Source organism: Myotis brandtii, unplaced genomic scaffold (assembly GCF_000412655.1).
Source record: "Myotis brandtii unplaced genomic scaffold, ASM41265v1 scaffold536, whole genome shotgun sequence".
Classification (NCBI taxonomy): domain Eukaryota; kingdom Metazoa; phylum Chordata; class Mammalia; order Chiroptera; family Vespertilionidae; genus Myotis; species Myotis brandtii.
In genome coordinates, this window is record NW_005369967.1 from 333,087 (window position 1) to 352,355 (window position 19,269).

The window sequence follows — 19,269 nt, forward strand, 5'->3', positions numbered from 1 at the left end:
CTGGTGGGAACACAAATATTCAGCCCATCACACTAACCAACCTTTACCAATAAAACACACAGGTACTTGCCTTTTTGCTCTCATATTTTCACTAACAATTACAGGCAACTGAAAACATAAGTAAGATATAAGTTTTCATCTTATAAAAATGTCTGGAATTTAGAAATTATATTAAAGAAACATAAAGAATCAAAAGGTAAGTTTTGTAAGTTCAGGAGAAGGACGATTAATATGTTTTGAAGAGTAACCATCATTTATTGAACTTGTCTATATTTTAGGCACTGTGCTAGGTGCTGGGCATCCATGATAAGCAAGGCACTCTCAAGGAATTTCCAGTCTAGGTGGGGAACAGACAATTGCTCTACAGAATGAGTAGTGCTATTACAGAATTAACCTTGGGTGTTATGAAAACACATAAAGCACTGATCCTAATTTGGAATTTATTGTAGGATCTGGATGAACCTAGAGTTGGCCTTTATTTACTACCAATAAATATGGGATGCATTAAATATATGTGAAAGTAGGAAATGGGGAGAAGAAAACTGTAGTCTTCGCTCTGCTCAGATACCAAACATTCTGGGATGATTCTGAATTATGTTTACTTCAGTTCCATCAGTCTGAAAGCATTTTATTAATTATTGAAGTTATTTGACTATTTAATTAATTTATTTCTCAGTCCCTTTTTTATGTCACAAATTGGGGTTGGGAAGAAAAACAAATTTAAAATGAGGACTATAATGCAGGTGTTTCTCCAAATCATTAGATAATAATTTAAATCTTATTTCTACCTCCTAAGAATTCAGATTAACCTGATGTAAATTGCTTTTTTTTCTTAAGTCTCTATTGACTACACACACACACACACACACACACACACACACACACACTTATAAACAAGAATCAAGAAATTCACCAGCCAAGTATAAGCTAAGCCAAGTTATATAATTATAATTCTTACATAAGAATTAGAGATTAAATGAATGTTTGGGCACAAAACACAATAGAAAGTTTTCACGAGTACTTTTCCAATTTTATATCTAAACCTGTTAGAGAGAAGTAGAAATTGTTTACCATGCTCCTTCATTTTAAAATACCACACTGAATTTATACCTTAGTTGAAAAAATATTAAAATATTAATTTTATCTACTCTTTTATTTGTTCTCAAATACATTAAAAGCTTTTTTTCTTTTTTCCTTGATTAACAAAATAATTCATGCTCATTAGAAAATATGGAAGTTGGTAATTATACAAGCAAGGAAAAAATAATGCCCACAATCCCATTACTCAGTGGTAGTAACTGCTTCAATTTTGACATATTCCCTTCAGTCATGTTCATAGTTACACTATTTAGTTTATCACATTCTATATAATTTGAAATCTTTTTTGATTAATACAGCAATAGATGAATTATCTCAGGTCACTAAAAAAATCATTATAAATATCTTTTTTAATAACTACATAGTGACTCTATGGATAGTCCATTGCTTACTTGACCATTCCCCTAATATTGGATAATTAGGTTATCCACATTTTTTTAATCTTATAAATAATGTTAGGAAATGTGCCTAAAATTATCCCCATTATTTCCTTAAGCTATATTTCTGGACTCAGAAGTATTTAGATAAAAGTATCTGCGAATCTTACAGCTTTGATCCATAACACCACATTATATTTTTACACCAAACAATGCTTGTACTGTATTACAGTTGGCAGTACTTAGATTATGGCAGTAGTAAAACTTGAATTTACTTTTTTTGGTCAGCAGCTAGTAACTCCTTTTCCCCTTACAGTCCAGGCAGCGATTCCTTCATATTCTATTACTAGAGGCCCAGTGCACGGAAATTCGTGCACTTGGGGGATCCCTCAGCACAGCCTGCATCCTCACGCAGTCCAGGACCCCTTGAGGGATGTCCTTCTGCCGGCTTAGGCCCACTCTCGGGAGATCGGGCCTAAGCTGGCAGTCAGACATCCCTCTGGCAACCCAGAAGCCCTTGGGGGATGTCTGACTAACTGCTTAGGCCCCCATGAGGAGCGGGCCTAAGCAGTTAGTTGGACATCCTTAGCACTGCCACAGAGGCCGGAGAGGCTCCTGCCACTGCTGCTGTGCTGGCCAGCCATGAGCCGGCTTCTGGCTGAGTGGCGCTCCCCCTGTGGAAACACACTGACCACCAAGGGGCAGCTCCTGCATTGAGCGTCTGCCCCCTGGTGGTCAGTGCACATCATAGCGACTGGTCATTCCTGGTCATTCTACCTTTAGGATCAATTTGCATATTACCCTTTTATTATATAGGCTAGGATAAACGTAGTAGCCTTTTATGCATATTTTTCTCTCCAAAAATCGTTTCATTTTCTGAGTCATGGTCGTTACTGGTCATTCTACCTTTAGGATCAATTTGCATATTACCCTTTTATTATATAGGATAGGATAAACGTAGTAGCCTTTTATGCATATTTTTCTCTCCAAAAATCATTTCATTTTCTGAGTCATGAAGAGGAGTATCTCCTTCTGTCTGGAGAAAGAGTTCAGAAAAGAAAATTTGATGTGTTTCATTTTCTGAGTCATGAAGAAGAGTATCTCCTGTCTGGAGAAAGAGTTCAGAAAAGAAAATTTGATGTTAGTTAGCCCTTTCTTGGTGATGTAAAAATAAATTTTTATGAGGTAGAAGAAGAAAAAAATATTTTTCCTTGGCAACCTCTGCAACTTCACAATGGAAGAATTGCTCTGCTGACATGCTTGTGAACAAGAGACAAAAAAGAAACATGTTTGTACAGAAAGTTCCATGCTCATTCATTATTGGAGATGCAAACTCTCCCTCCCATTTTTCGCTGTGTTCCTTTGTTTTGTTTTGTTTTTTCCACTCTCAGTATCCTTCATCAAGTGGATTACATATAGAGATAAAGCCTGAGGAACTTAGGCACCCTTTTGGTTTGGTTCCAGGTAGAGACCTTTAAGTTAAGAAGGGCATTAATGTTAGTGTCCCTTCTCAGTGAAAGGATCACTCTTTTGTTTCACTGAGCACCCAAACCATGCTGACAAAATCGGTCTTTATTCAAGGATAAAACCTTGCTGATGTACTTTAGCAATTCATCCTCTCCTCCACCCTTCAGCCTTTTTATGTTTATTTATCACTGTTTCTGCCCCATGCTGGGGTATGCAGCTTTGCAGGAATAACATTAAAAGTTTTTTTGGTTGTTTTCTTTTTAGAATAAATGTGACAGTTCCTTCATCTCCCTGATTTGGAACTGAGGAGAGCAAAATGTCAAAAATAATGAGGCCAAATGTATCCAAACACTGAACACCAGTCTGAAACAGTGTTCAGAGACTTTACCTTTACAGTCGTTGTTAGAGGCAATGAGAGAAAGCTCCGTGGTGGCTGTGAAATCCAAAGCAGCTGTTAGGGGATTAGGAAAAAGTCCCAGGCATAGATAGCGCTCCCTTGTTCATGTATTTATTCACAGTGTTGTGTGGAATGCTACGTGCTGTGATGCAAAGAAAAATTAGGCTTAGTCCCAATTGGGGGGAATACTGTGTGGAGACAGACAATAAAGTGACTCATAATGTTTCAGGATTTATAAATAAGAATTATTATTTTTCAACAAATAGTGATCCTCTGTTATATCCCAGATTGTCTTATAGGTGCTGAGAATAATAGAGTGAATGAAATATATCAAATGCCTCTGTTCAGTTAGGGATGATGGAGGTGGGGAATGAATGGATGCAGGCAGTAAATAAACAGTAAATACATGTTATGTGCAATGATAATAAGAGCCATGGAGAAAAATTAAGTAGGTAAAAGGGATACTGATTGCCAAAGTTCATACTAATAAGGCTATATTTGAGCAGAGATCTAAAGGAAGTAAGGAATAAAACCAGATGGATGTCTGGGGAAAATGTTTAATAGTCACAAGCAATATGTATTGAGCATTCGCTACATGTCAGATACTCTTCTAAATAGTTTATATTGCTTAGTGTATTTACTCAATGCTTATGAAATATATGAAGTAGGTATAATTATTATATCCTTTTCATGTAACTTCCCAAAGTTTACATTTTAACTCTGAAGATCTACTTCAGGCACTGAGAAAATGTATTCACTCTATATTAGAGTATAATTACACCTCTAATTCAGAATAGAATCATTTGAACATGTGGTAGACTTTTTAAAGACATCCTATTTTAATAGTTTTAAATATCCTATCTCAAGACTACTAAAATATTATTTGGGTGGACATCTACAAGAAATTTGCCTTCATAAATGTATTAGAATGGTTTACATTACTGTTATTGGTTAAGATGGTTCTTCAAGGATGGTGGTTAGAGGATAAGTCTGAATTATCCCAAATTCTGAATTAAAATTTTTAATGAAATTTAATCATGATATTTGTATTCTAAAGGAAAAGTTCAGTGACCAAATATGAAAGCAGCTTGCAAAACTTCTTAGAGCTCACTCATTACAAAGAAAATAGGAGTCTTCTGTTTTCAACTCTTTCACGAATTGAGAAGGGACATTTTGATACATCAGTGTGTATTTTATATGGCATGCCAATGACATTTAACATGCAGGGTACTCCAGAGTGGTTTCTGTCCCACTAGTGGATTCAAAGAAACTTCATTGACTATTCTTTTGAATATTATCATTTTAAAGCTCTCTTTACTGTTAGAGAGGAACTCTTGGTCAAAGGAGCAGGTCTGCCTCCTGCTGATAGGATACTACCTCCTAATAGAATATTGTGATTTCAGTGACTATGTATCAATTTATTTCTTTTTCAGGTACCCCAGTTATGAATTTATTAGTGATAACTCTATCTCTTGGTCAGCTGGACTACACAATCGATACACGGAAAATTCACTTAGGGGTGTGATTCTGGATATACACTTTCTCTCCCAGGCAGACTTCCTAGTGTGTACTTTTTCATCCCAGGTAAGTGATAGTAGGGTATTTTTAAGAGGCCAGTACTTTTTGGTCATATTAGGGTTAGGAACTTCTTGTTTTCTTGTTTGTTTATTAATCCTCAACTGAGGACATTTTTCCATTGATTTTCAAAGAGAGTGGGAGGGAGGGGAGAGACAGAGAGAGAAACATGGATGTGAGGGAGACATATCGATTGGTTGCCTCCCATACATGCTCCAACCAGGGCCAGGGATCGAGCCTGCAACTGAGGTACATGCCCTTGACCGGAATCGAACCTGGGACCCTTCAGTCCGCAGGCTGATACTCTATCCACTTAATGAAACTGGCTAGGGCTTTTTTAAATGTTAGTTATCATGATTCTGGTGAAATTTTCCTAATATTTGCGAATTACCATTTTTGTGAAAGCATGAGAAGATTCCCCCAAAACATAGCTATTTAGGTGCACTGAATATTTAGTTGTTTGCAAGCAATGGTTGAATACATCTCTACTGAAGCCAGCTACTAGAGTTGTTTAAAGTGCTCGGCTTGTTCACAGCATTAAACAGAAACAGCAGGTAATTAAGCTTGCTTAATACTTTCTGATTTTGCACACAGTCAATATTTAACCAGAACCCATCCATTTATACTATCGATACACTGATACTAAGAGGCTTAAATGCCCAGCATTTTGTCTCAATTGCTTTATAGAACATAAGAAAGAGTAAATGTAATTCCTCTTCAAATCTTACTACATTTCCACCAAGCAAGAGACTGTACATTAAATTTAAGCAATACCATATTACAATCATGTTTTGAGAGTAATTGTTGTAGATAATTATGTGTTATGGGTTAGGTGTATCTGTTTTTATGAGTGGTACAAGCAGCCTCATATTTCCCAGTGGAATATCACCATAGCAATATTTATTGTGGATTTTATTCTGCTCTTTCATTTATGTGCATATTACTGGGTAGTTTATTGAAAATCTGCTAAACAACCATTTGTGCTCAGATTTATACTAGGCGTAGAGGGGATTCCAGAGGAAATGAAGATAAAATACTCACATGAAATAACTACCAAGAAATGTAAATTATGTAAGAATAATATATGCCTAAAAGCTTAGATGAAGTTGAGAAGAGAAAATGTGAAGAGGAAATCCACATCATTTTCATGTGAATATAAATAAATGGGCAGTTTTCTAATGTGTGACAATGCACATTGTCACAGTGGGATGGTGATATGATTGTTGGAAAGATACCTACCACAGCCAAGGCTATACGAGCTTCTTCAATATGGAATAGGAATACAACTTACTACCCAAAAAGACAGCTACACAGTACAGGAGTCACACAGGCAGCAATCCTAGTCAGGAGGAAAACTTCCTTGGCCTTCAGGTTCCCATGAAGCATCCACTGCTGATGTTTCTCCCTAATTAGGGTCACGATCCTGACTTTGATAAGCTCCCTTTTCTATTTTTGGTCTCTCTCAACTGTTTTGACAGTCTGACTATATGTCTGCCTGGTCAGCAGGTGCAAATAACTAGTAACAACCTCCACACATTTTTGAATGGGTATTCTTAGAATGTGTCAATCATTCTATGTACCACCTCCTCTGTGGGCCTAGACTGTGGGCTTACCTAAGGTTTGTTCCTCTAGTCAAGGGTTTCTCCACCAGGGCACCCCTGGCATTTGGGGCCAGAAAAGTTGTCGTGAGGCACTGTCCTGTGCATTTTAGGATACTTTACAGCATCCCTGGCCAGTAGCACCTCCACCTCAATTGTGACAATCAAAAGTGTCTTCAGACATTACCCAATGTCCTGTGGGGGCAAAATCACCCTTGTTGAGAACCACTGCTCTAGTCATAAAGCTCTAAAATCCAATGAATATAGCCCAGCCCAGCCTGTGTGGTTCAGTGGTTGAGTGTCGACCTATGAACCAGGAGGTCACTGTTTAATTCCCAGTCAGGGCACATGCCGGGTTGCGGGCTCAATGCCCAGTAGGGGGCATGCAGGAGGCAGCCAATCAGTGATTCGCATCATTGATGCTTCTATCTCTCCCTTCCTCTCTGAAATCAATAGAATTATATTTTTAAAATAAATAAAAATAAAATGCAATAAATATATACATGTTTGAATATTACCAACTTTACGTGTCGGTAGGCCCTGAGATTCAAGGGAGGTGCTTGATGCTTTGCTTTCCTTCTTCCAGCATTAAAATCACCACTGGACAAAATTACTTACTTTCCCCCTTTGACACTTCCCTTTGTGACTCTTAAAAGCATTCTTGTGACACTCTTCATTGTCTAATTCCACGTCCACACGTAGCATAACTGGCCTCACTACATTCTGAGTCCGATTTTGGAAAGTGCAGTGGGAAAAAACAGATATTACTTTGCATACTAGAGATCCTCTTGGCCTTGTCTATTTTGACAAAAAAAAAAAAAAGGATATCTCAGCTGCTCTGAGAAAGCTTTGGAGACTCATGCAAACTCAGCTAGTTGTTCCTCAGGGATAAAATTCAGACTAATGGACCTTTCTTTCCTTTTTAATTGTTGTTTTTAATACAGTCATATCTGTGTTTTATTCTTTATCAGGATTTTTGTTCTTACCCATTACCTTGTGCTTATTGGTGTTCTGAAAATGATATAATGCCATGTCAAAACAGAATGAAATAAAAGATACAAAATGTGGCCAGCCACTGCTTTGCAAACCAAAGGGTTTGCCTCATCAATCATGTTACCTGTCAGGTATCAAACCTGAGTACTGATCAGATGAAAGCCTTCATTTACCTGCCACATGATTTGGACTTGTAAAACCCAGAGATGAAGCCTAGGGTGATTAAATGCAAACATCAACATTATAGTAATCCTTTCTAGCTTTTGCAGTAAATTGCCCCACTGTTAATATAGAGAAAAAATTTTAATTGCTCAGAATGTTATATATGAAGCTTAGGGATTAAATTACCCCTTGTGGACTTGCATCTCCACTGCTGGCTGGTATTATGCACGGAGCAGTATTCATTCAACAGATAGTTATTGAGTGCCTATGTGGCAGGCACTGCTCTAGGACTTATCCTAAGGCAGTTTAGTGTGTGGTTGAGAGCCAGAGAGAGTGCTAATTGTGGCTCTGCCAATTACTAGCTCCTTTTTTCTTTGCTTTGCCTTTTTTTTTAACTTTTTGGAAATTTACTTAATCTTTCTGTGGCTTAGTTTCTTCATCTATAAAATGAGAATAGTAGTAGCCACCTTATATGGTTCTTGTGAGTTTTTGAGTTGAAAAAGATGCAAGCAAGCACACTATTAAAACAGTACCTGGACCATTATCAGTGCTCATTAACCTCAACTGCTATGATTATCACCAATATGAGAAGGATAAAGGGTCTTATATTGCTCCATCTCAATGTCTGAAATTTCCACCGTTCATTATTACTTTGGCTTAAGGAAATACATGTCATCCAGCAGACTAACATATCAACAATTATTGATATAGAACATAAACTGATCATTAGGATTATTTCCTCAAAAGAAGGCTTCTAGGGTATGGGACTGAGGGTAACGTTTTTATGAGTGAGATATTTAATAGTGGAGAGGAGGAAGTACATTAGAGTTCATTGCCACAGTGGGCCTTATGGTCATCCCAAGGTCAAGCAATACGAGTCATGCATTTCTGGCTAAAGATGATTGAAGAGTACCTGGACATGCCCTGAAAAGAAGACTCTCAGGTTTGCCCAAGGCCAGCCTGGCCTTATGTTTTATCTCTCTGGTGTTACAGTCCAAACATGGAGAACAGTGTCTATAAGAGAAAATATGCTTAGCAGTTAACTAGCATACACAGACAGCCTGTGTTCAAAACCTGAATCTACCACTTAATAATAGTGTAACCTTGGGCAAATTTCTTAATTGACCTTTGACATCTGTAAAATAAACATGATAGAATTGTATAGGGCTATTGAGGGGATTAAATTAGATAATACCTAAAAACACTATCTGACAGCAAAAACTCAATAAATATTAGCCTCTATTATTATTATTGTACTTTGCTATTATTAGAGCTGCTTTGTTTTAATTTTTTAGTTTCTTCCTTTCCAGAGTCTTCACTTGATTTTGCTTGTCCTCTGTGTGCCTTTGGCTGAATTTAAAGTTCAAGTTCTAAATCTTTTTAGCCTTATTTGTTATGGTCTCAGTATTCTACCAGTGTTTTCACTTGTACCATGACATTCCCAATATAAAATTAGTGTGTTGATGAAGTAGCAGGTACGAATGGAAAGTCATTGTCTTGATTCTGTGTCTAGTTCTATGTCTATTGGTACGGGGCCAATAAAACTTCATTAACTGAGATAACTACAACTGGAGATTTAAGAAAATTTTACGTGAGTTGAGTTCTCTGTTCACAATGTATATTGGAAGAATTTTCTAAGCAAAATGATAGCATTCTCTCTTATTTCTTCACTATTCTTAGAAGAGTTTCTGCAACCTATTTATGCTATAATAAATGTATTTATTAATTGCTTAAAATGTTATACTTCCATGAAGATAGTTATAGTTTAACTTAATCACCAAGCATTAAGCTCAAGGAATGATGCTCAGGTTGTGGAATTTCAGCTGACATCCATCCAGTGGGCATAATAGGTATTCTTTGGACAGGAATCTTTTAAGTAGCCTTAAATGCATCAGGTAGATGCATCTTCCCCAAAGACAAGTCCATCTTATTTCAGTCCTAGAATGCTACTATCTACACAGCACACTTAAAACTATTTGGAATCGAAATGGTAGATACGTTTCTCTCACTTGCCAGTGCTAATTGATTGTCAGTAATTACATGAATTTCTATTGAAAATAATCCGGAGGCCAAGTTCAAATTAGCAGAAAAGAGTATGTGATTGATTAACACTGAATGAAGGAAAGGGAGCAGCAGCATATTTGTAAAGTATTTATAACCCTAATCCTAACCTTAAAGTCTTCAAGGGCACAAACTATGTCTTCCTCATTTTATACCACCAGTGCCCAAGTACTATGTGGTTCTTAATGAATGTTTATTAAAATTAACTGATTCATATTCTTAAAGTACTTTGCATTATATATTTTTTTCTCCCAGAGACCTTAATTGTAATCTTTTATGTTAAAAAACACAGATGCAAGCACAGAATGAAGAATGACTTATGCTATATGCTATATCATCACTTGAGAGCAAATGGACTGAAAACTTGTGACTAGAATCCACTAGTTCTCATTCTCTCAGTTCTAGTCCTAGTCTAGTTCTGATCTCTTTGGCTAAGGGCTTTTAGATTGTTCTGATGGGGATCTTACATATACTAACTATTTTTTAAAAATTATTTCCCAAGGTCTGTCGAGTCGCTTATGAAATCATGCAAACACTGCATCCTGATGCCTCTGCAAACTTCCATTCTTTGGATGACATCTACTATTTTGGGGGCCAAAATGCCCACAACCAGATTGCCATTTATCCTCACCAGCCTCGAACTGCAGATGAAATTCCCATGGAACCTGGAGATATCATTGGTGTGGCTGGAAATCATTGGGATGGCTATTCTAAAGGTGTCAACAGGAAACTGGGAAGGACGGGCTTGTATCCCTCCTACAAAGTCCGAGAGAAGATAGAGACAGTCAAGTACCCCACATATCCTGAAGCCGAGAAATAAAGCTTAAGATGGAGGAGAAGGAAAACTAAACTCAGTTCAAACTATTTGAGCCAAACAGTAGATGAAGAAGGCCCTGTCCTAACAACACATGGTTGAATGAGTAGACACCCTCAGCATCAGGAGTAGCTGAGAACTGACAGATGTTTTGTTGGTGAAATTTCTCTTTCACAAGGGCTACAATGCCCAAAACCCCTGCACAGTCGAATAATGTACTCACATATAACATGCAAGCAGGTGGTTTTCGACTTTGCCTCTTCTTTCAAGATTATGTCTCCATGAGAAAAACACTGCCACATTGTAATTTAAGTGACACAGACATTTGTGTGAGACTTCAAACATGGTGCCTATCTCTGAGAGACCTGATGAGAAGACTTGAATAGCTCCCCGCTGTGGGGAGGTGGATTCTTAGCCAGTGGTGGTAATGCAACCACTGAATTCACTCCAGTCAGCAGATTCAGAATGAGAATGGATGTTCTTGTCTGGAATTTTTTTTAAGTAATTACATCAGTTCATCCACCTCATCTTTAATAAGTGAAGGAGATACATTGAAATAAAATATTCTCATTCCATTAGGAACTTTTGTAAAATGATGCCATGAACAGATTCTTTAGTACTCAATGTTTCTGGCCATTCTCTTTGATAACAAAAAATAAATTTTAAAAAGAAATTTTGTGAAGTTTCTAGAATTTTACATCATTGGATGATGTGGTGGTCAGCTTTATAGTGGAAAATCTACGATAAAAGAGGAGTTTTATAGTTCTGCTGGGCTTTTTTTGTTGTTTTTTGGGGGGTCTTTTGTTTTCTGTTGTTGATTGCGTGACTAATCTGGTCTTAGTTCAAAGAGTCATCGAGCCATTTTCACACTGAAAACAGTGTAATTGGTGCACATTACAAGGCTGCTAAGAACACTCCTTGGGAGCTTCCATTCTTTTAGTTTGGGCATTGTTTTTGTTTAATTCAGTGGTTCTCAACCTTCTGGCCCTTTAAATACAGTTCCTCATGTTGTGACCCAACCATAAAATTATTTTCGTTGCTACTTCATAACTGTAATGTTGCTACTGTTATGAATCGTAATGTAAATATCTGATATGCAGGATGGTCTTAGGTGACCCCTGTGAAAGGGTCGTTCGACCGCCAAAGGGGTCGCGACCCACAGGTTGAGAACCGCTGGTTTAATTAAATTATCATACTGCTTGCCCTTAGAGGAACTGTCACCTCCATTTCCAAAACTAATAACTTCAGATTTGTTGGTAATCTTTCTTACTGTAGCTCTTGTCACTTTTGTGTGTTGTGTCCTTTCTCTCCCCCCACCACACCCAAAAACCAATTTGTGCCCTTTTCTATCATATCCTGCTTTTGAGAGTACCAGGAATCTTTGGGGTTGGCAAGCTGGCTCTGTTTCTGAAATCTAGTCTCACAAGATGTAGAATTCAGTTAACAAAGGAGAGAAGAACCAGTGTGAAACCCAAAAATGGATTTAGGATTATCTCTTCCAAATACTTCTGTTTAGTAATTCCATTTTAGAATCACTTCAGAAGACAGGGCTCTGATGCTCTCTAAGTGTTCTGTATGAACATCACTTTTCTCCTTATAAAAACACTTTCTATGTTCTGTAGGTTGCCTCCTTTACATGTCTGGCAGAGTATTTCATAGCATGTGCTCTACCTTCTGGGAAAGAAAATAAAATAAAAGATCCCTATAAGAACTAGTAGCAGGCCTGGTGTTTAATATTAGGGATCCCAGACTGAAAAGCTCTGTCCTTCACATCCTCACCAAGTGAAAATACCTCTACACAAAATCTCTCCACCCGACTTCCCTAAATTCTCTTTCCGGTCAAGTCTCCCAACGAGCAACACTACCTATCGTGTCAGTAAGCAGTTTGCGATTTAGTTTTGGCACAAATAAAAGTCATTTGAAACAAACATCTCCAACTAAGAAGTACTTTTGAATATGAGTTATTTTCTAATTAGCATCTTACTTGTCATCAGAACATCAGTACAGTGGGTTACTGATAATAACTGCTTCATATTTCTCTGTATTATGATTATGTTGTGCATTCTGTTGTATTTCTCTGAAGAGTACTGATGTTTGTTAGCAGGCATTTAATTTCATTGGACTCAAACTGTAAACTGTCTTGGGCAGCAGCTCAAATCTTAATTCAGTTTTTTTATCTTTAAGCTGGAGTCTTTCCCACACACGTATGGTTCAGGGATCAGCCAGAGATGTGGGCAGACTTTATGCACAGAATTTGGGGTTCTCTTTCTTTGGCTTTCTTTCTTCTGAGGGTTCTCCCCTCACTTTTAGGAGCTGTGGTTGCTCTGATTCTTCAAACAGCCTATCAGCCTAAAAGCCATAAAAATGGGAACTCATCTTGTGCCATTTCCTTCTTCAAAGTTTTAACCTCTCCAGAGTTCACCTGCTTTTTTGTTTAGTCACCAATGCCTTCAGGCAGTTTTTTTTATTATTATTTTGTCAAGAGTCTATAGTTGTTATCATTGGGAGATCTGTTCACTTCCTGTGAGACACTTAAACTCTACCATACAGGAAAGTGAAACTCAGAGGCAAAGACTTAAAATGAAAAAGCGTAGTGGGGGCAGAGGAGCTTAGACCTATGACAGCCTTCGTTTAGACTCTGGCCTTAATAGCTAAGGAGCCAGTAGCTTCAAGCAGGAAGGAAAAGGAAGAAACAACTAAATTGTTAAATTTGCAGGTGTGGACAGGATAATGAGTACTACTGACCACATCATACTGACAAGCTCTTCTGAGTCACTTTTTTGCAAATCATCATGTACGTGATGATGATTCCTCCTTTACTTACTGCCATGTTGGAAGGGCTGACAGTTGCTCATCACCCTTGTACTTTCCTCATGAAAACCTGGTATTTAAAGACTGCATGGTTTTGAATTGAGTGACCAGTGCTGCATTAGGAAGGTTTGGATCTTTTCCTGGTTACAACAGCCTTACATTAAACCAAATATTAGCCTGGACTCATTGAATGGAGGTACCAGAATTCTGTGTATTAATGACAAAGCCATTACAAGAGTGTCTTCCCGAGGGTTTCCCGGTCTTACCACTCAAGTCTGGTTTAGTACTGAGCTGGAAAGTTCATGCCTGTTGTGAAAGGGCTCTTAGCCCTAATTCTACATTCATGTCCCCAAATGTGAGAGACTGGTTGCTTCCCTCTCTGAGCTTTAGTTTTTTTCTATTATATAGAGCCTAGCCTGTTTCCTGAGTTCCTGCTTAATATCATTGAGGACACCAACAGACTCAGCCTCTGAGGGGGTTGGGGGTTAAAAAGAGAAAAAGCACCTGTAAAAATCTTTATTAAAGAGTATTATCATCATTTAGTTCTGAGAATATAATCACTTTATATTCAATAGGCGGGAAAAGTATTGGATCTAAATGGTGCATCTAGAAGAATCTCCTTGGCCTCAATGAGAATAAATTTCCTTATTCAAGGGGTAAGAGACAAGTCCTCTTTGACCATAGCCAGCAGCCTGATACTTCATTTGTGCTCCCGGGAGGCCACACAATAGCCAGGATCGATAAACCCAAACAGAATAGATGTTTGGCTTGGGTTTTGATGAATCTTGGAACTTGCTGTAACACCTTAATTTATGCCAGAATACAGGCTCTGGGGAATTTTTTAAATGCATTGCCCAGAGGGAAGCACAAAGGAGAATTTGGCTCCATACTTACTGGTTCCTGGCAGCAGCCGTCCTCAGGAGAACATGGAGGGGTTGCTCCAGGATCCGTGGCAGGGCAAAGGCAGACCTGGACAGGTTCTTTGGCCTCAGCTGTCATTGACATTGTGCATGTTTGAGCACTTGCCCTTTGACAGTGTATTTATTTTAGGTTCTTTATACAAGACAGAATCTCTGACTCAGTACCTGTTCAACTATTCAGCCTTGCTCTCTCCAGTTCAGTTGCTACTTGCTTTCTGCTCTCATCCTTAAATAAGACAATCTTGATTTTGTATCCCCACTACCTTTATAGAGTATGATCTCATGTGAATGGTTCCCTGTGACTATTCCATTCCTCATGCAGCTGCCAATCCTAGGTACTTGCACAGACTATATAGTTTGGCTATTGGCATCTCCTAGATATAAAAGAAACCAACTATCTCCTTGGGCAGTTTTAGGTAAGATATTCCTGGAAGCTATGATAGTGAAGCTATGATACTGTGTGTTCTTGGCTGTTTAAACTGAAGATTTCAAAGATTTTTACAAATCAATGTCACTACACTCAAGGGGAGCATAGCTAGGGCATCCTTTGTGTGAAACTATGTCAATCTGAACAGAGTCCGCACTTTTTAAAAGCAATGTATTGAAGGCTATGGCCACAGCCATTTGACATTTGGGAAGAAAGCCAGGAAGAGAGTTCACTCCTACTGACCTCCTGTCATCTGTAACTGTTCTCTGTAACCTCTCCCCTGAGTCAATGTCCCATGGAGTCTATTGTTCCCTAACTGCCTGTGTGGGTAGGGAAAAGGCCATTAACAAAGGAGAAAGCCTCATGTTTGCTCATAACCCAGCTGGGTCTGAGGGCATCTGTGGAGGCTGGGAATGTGCAGTGCTTTGTAGGGAGAGCACGGATAGTTTAGACTGTGGGTGTGCTCAGCAGCCTGAGGAATGCTGGGATTTTGAGTTTCTGGCTATTTTTACCTTCCCTAGTGGATTGCAGCCCCTTGGGATTTCTGGCCCAGCAAAGGGAATGCAGGGGAGTCAGTACAAAAGCAGAAGACTAGTTCTCAGTTTTGTGTCTCCTTGTCATAGTGCCTATAGGCAGGTAATGTCCCTGTGTCTCAAATTCTCAAGGGAAAGATCAACAGTACTCACTGAAGATCACTGAAGTCAGATTGAGAACACATGGCCTGATTTTGACTGCTATTCAATGTAGACAAGTCAAATAGTGTTTCAGAGCTCTAATTTCTTCATCCGTGGAATGAAATGGTTGGATGTAATCAGGATTTGTAAATAATGTCTGGTTGGGTTTCACATATCTAAATAGGGTAGCTACTAGGCCTTGGCTGATTTTTATTCTAAAGACATAATGTGGCCAGATCTTTGTTTTTTAAGATGAGCAAAATCTATTTTTATGCCATATCTTCAGATTTTTAAATATTAGTTAATTCAAACAGGTAACAAGGGGAGGCAAATAAGACACATGTGGCTACTTTGGGTCTGTGGTCTATTAGTTTACAACCCCTGGACTAGATCTAGAAGGTTCTTTTCTAACCTCAAGATTCTGACTCTGAAAAGGATTGGTGGGGTGGGTAACCCCTGTACAGTGCTTTCGAATTCAGTTGCTGCATGTGTCTCAATTCTTTGGAAATGTTTGCTTAGCTGGCTCTCATCCTTGGGCTCAGAAGTAACTTATATGCTGAAGGACAGCAGAGCTGTGATTGTTCATACCCTGGCCCCTCTCAGACTTGGCCTTGAGGATCCAAAGTGGCTCTTGTTTCAACTGGCCTAACTATCGATCTTGATTTCCTACACTCAGACTCACAGACTGGTGATGACTCAACAGGCCACAAATTGAGGTGCCCCCCTTAGGGAGTTTACTGCTGTTTTTCTCCATTGCACCCAAATATTAAGACATCAAGTATGCTCAAGTCTCTGGCTCTCAGTGAGAGAGTGATATCAGGACGCTTGGTGGTCTGTAAGAAAGCATGGTGAACTATGAAGTGCTGAATTATTGAAGATGAGCAGACACTGACTTTTTTAAAAACGAAAAGATAGATTGCAAACATATAGATTGATAAATTTGACAAGTCATGAATAAAGTTTTAGACTGGATTGTTTAAAAAGTGATAACTATGTAAGAACCAGACATACCAGACAATTGTTTTTATATGAGAATTGTAATAATAACTAACATTTATTGAGCACTTTCTGTGTACCTGGGGTTTTCCTAAGCACTTTACCCGGTTACTTGATAGTTACCATAAGGTAGGTACCATCATTACCTACTGAAGCACAGAAGTCTTAAATTATGGAGTGGTACAGCCAGGATGCCAATTGCTTTGCATTTAACTGTTTCAAGGAACACCATATGTATGCATCCTGCCTCTAGGATTTCAGGGTGGCATTAAGTATGTTATTTTGGACAAGATGGTAGACTTGGTGGAGAAGTTATAATAGAGAACAGTTAGAGATGACAAGAGGTCAGTAGGAGTGCTGAACTCTCTTCCAGGCTTTCTTCCCAAACATCAAATAGCTGTTAACTCTATCCTGACTTGCTCTTGTAGTTTATTAATACTTTGAAAAAGGACATTGATGGAACAATGTGATGTAGTTAAAAGTATAAATTCACCAATCTGCTTGGGTTCAAATCCTGTGGCCTTGAGCAAGTAACCTTTCTCTACCTTTTTACCCATTAATTTTAGTAACTATTTCATAAGGCTTTTGTGAGGGTTAAATAACATATGAAAATCTCTTAGCCCAGTGCCTGGCACAAAACTCAACTAATGTGAGCCATTACCACTATTCTTACTGCATCATTATCATTTTTTTTTAGTGACTAAAAGCTGAGATAATAGCAAATTATATTGTTTGAGAGAATCCGGATCCCTAAAAGTATTTTTAAAAAAGTTGAAATGAAAAGGTGAATCTAGCATAAATTCAGGGCAAGAATCACTGCATAGATAATGAGTGCTGGAGCTCTTAACATACTGCCCAGCTACAAATGTAGTTTGTTCTTAGATCCAGAAGGTCAGGTGTGCCCCAGTTCAGCCTGTGGGGGATGGAACTAAAGACTTAGAGAAGTTATTTGTCCATAAGCGTAGTATTGCCAGTAGTGTGCTGTGACTTCCCCGACACCTCACAACCAGCAGTCTCCAGACAGGGAAGGTATTGGACTATTAAATCTCACCTTGAATCCTGTACTTGGTATTCCATGGTAGCATCTTCAGATATTGGTGAGGCTGCTATGTGAAAAAGCAAGTAGGGTTGCTTGTGATTACAGAAGTGTGCAGAAGCAGCAACAGTGAGAGTAAGTTTAACTCAACATATGAAAGAACTTCCTAATAAATTGTGTTGTTGATAATAACACAGGCTAATATGGGGGACAGCTTCCTATCCTTGCAAGGTTGTCCAAGCAGAATTGGATGCCAAAGGGAAGGAACCTTAAGCATGTAACAGGTTAGATAACCTCCAGCTTCTTTTCCAGCCCTAATCTCCAAAAAGGTCATGGATTTATGGTCACGTTGTAGAGACTGAGATTCCAACAAGGTCCTAGAGGTGCCAAGCTGAAGCTATGTGGGTCAACAGCCGAGTAGCAAGAGGAACAAGGGCCTCTCTGTTTGCTACACCAGACCCGTGACCGGGTCTTTCTGTAGATCTCCATTTCAATCAAGTAACTCAATTTCGTACCTAATGAAACAGGCTTTGTAAACCTACCTGTTTAAATGTGGAAACTCCTCTTTTGTTTGCTTTCTTTCCCACCTTTGTTTCCTGGCTTCTTTCATAGAACCACAGCTCTCTTTTCATCTAAACTAAGGGAAGAGGAGTTTGTGGAGACAAAGGCCAAGAGAACTGAGGAGTCAGTTTCCTTGGAGGCCAAGAGTGGGGGTGACATCCCCTCTGGACTAGATCTGACTTTTCCTTCTCGTTCAAGAAATCAAGACAAGTGTGAGTCCCTTCTGAGCTATTTAATTTTTTAAAGTAATATCCATAAACACTGGAGATTGCAAACACCTCACAATTGATCACTGCATACTGCTGGTCACCAACTTGCCAAGAATGAGAACACCTCATGTGTATGAAGATTAAAGAACAAGGGGTTTGAAATCAGGTCTAGTTTCAAGTTTTGGCTTCTCACCTTTAACAGGTTCGATCTAAATGAGGTCATTGCTCTTTCAAGAAATTCTTATTAATAATTCAAATAACCATATTTCTATAAGTCAGTAATTGGCAAGCTTTTACCCACTGTCTTTTTTTCTAAGTAGAGTTTTATTGGAACACAACCACACCCGTTCATGTAAATATTGTCTGGCAGCTTTCAGGCTACAAAGCAAAGCTGAATACTTGTGACAAAGACTTACTGTGTGGCCCACAAGGCCTCAAATATTTACCATCTCTCCTTTTACAGAAAAAGTTTGCTGACCACTAGTAGTATAAGTATTCCTAACTGTTAAATTTAAATTGATAATCGAAATGGGCTCAACTTCCCAAAATACTGTTTAAATCATCAGAGAAAAATTGAGTTGTGATAGGGCCTCTATATGGTGCCTTTGTGCAAATAGGATAAAAGTGCTCCTTTAAATAATTATTGTAATACTAGAGGCTCGATGCATAAAATTCATGCAAGGGGCTCGGACATTGCAGCTGCAGCGGCTTGCCTCTGCTTCGTTCAGAAGGTTGTCTGGAAGAACATACGGAAGGACATCTGGTCTAATTAGCATTTTATGCTTTTATTATTATAGACTAGAGGCCTGGTGCACAAAAATTTGTGCACTGGAGGGGGGGTCCCTCAGCCCGGCCTGTGCCCTCTCGCAGTCTGGGACCCCTCGGGAGATAACGACCTGCTGGCTTAGGCCTGCTCCCGGGGGGCAGAGGGCAGGCCCAATCCCTAGGTGCAGCCCCTGGTCGGGCTCAGAGCAGGGCCGATTGGGGAGTTGGGGCACCGCCCCCTGTCATGCACAGAGCAGGGCGGATCAGGAGGTTGCGATGCCACCCCTATTCACGCTCAGGGTAGGGCCGATTGGGGGGTTGGGGCACC

General features: G+C 38.9%; 1 protein-coding gene and 1 long non-coding RNA gene across 11 annotated transcripts in view; one reads left to right on the forward strand and one right to left on the reverse strand.

The window, feature by feature from the left end:
- FUT8 (fucosyltransferase 8 (alpha (1,6) fucosyltransferase)) overlaps positions 1–11,239 on the forward strand; it is a 232,794-nt gene extending 221,555 nt beyond the window's left edge. For all 10 annotated transcript variants that reach the window (XM_014549149.1, XM_014549150.1, XM_005877902.2 and 7 more), the window contains 2 exons: positions 4,773–4,923; positions 10,231–11,239. In XM_014549149.1, the coding sequence (XP_014404635.1) occupies positions 4,773–4,923; positions 10,231–10,548 (469 nt within the window). In that variant the 3' untranslated portion in view covers positions 10,549–11,239. The remainder of the gene's footprint in view (positions 1–4,772; positions 4,924–10,230) is intronic.
- The window catches only part of LOC106728113, a 20,752-nt gene continuing 3,399 nt past the window's right edge, over positions 1,917–19,269 (reverse strand). Inside the window, exons 2-3 of the long non-coding RNA XR_001364370.1 lie at positions 10,202–10,204; positions 1,917–1,933 (exon numbers count right to left, since the gene is read on the reverse strand). This is a non-coding gene — a long non-coding RNA (uncharacterized LOC106728113). The remainder of the gene's footprint in view (positions 1,934–10,201; positions 10,205–19,269) is intronic.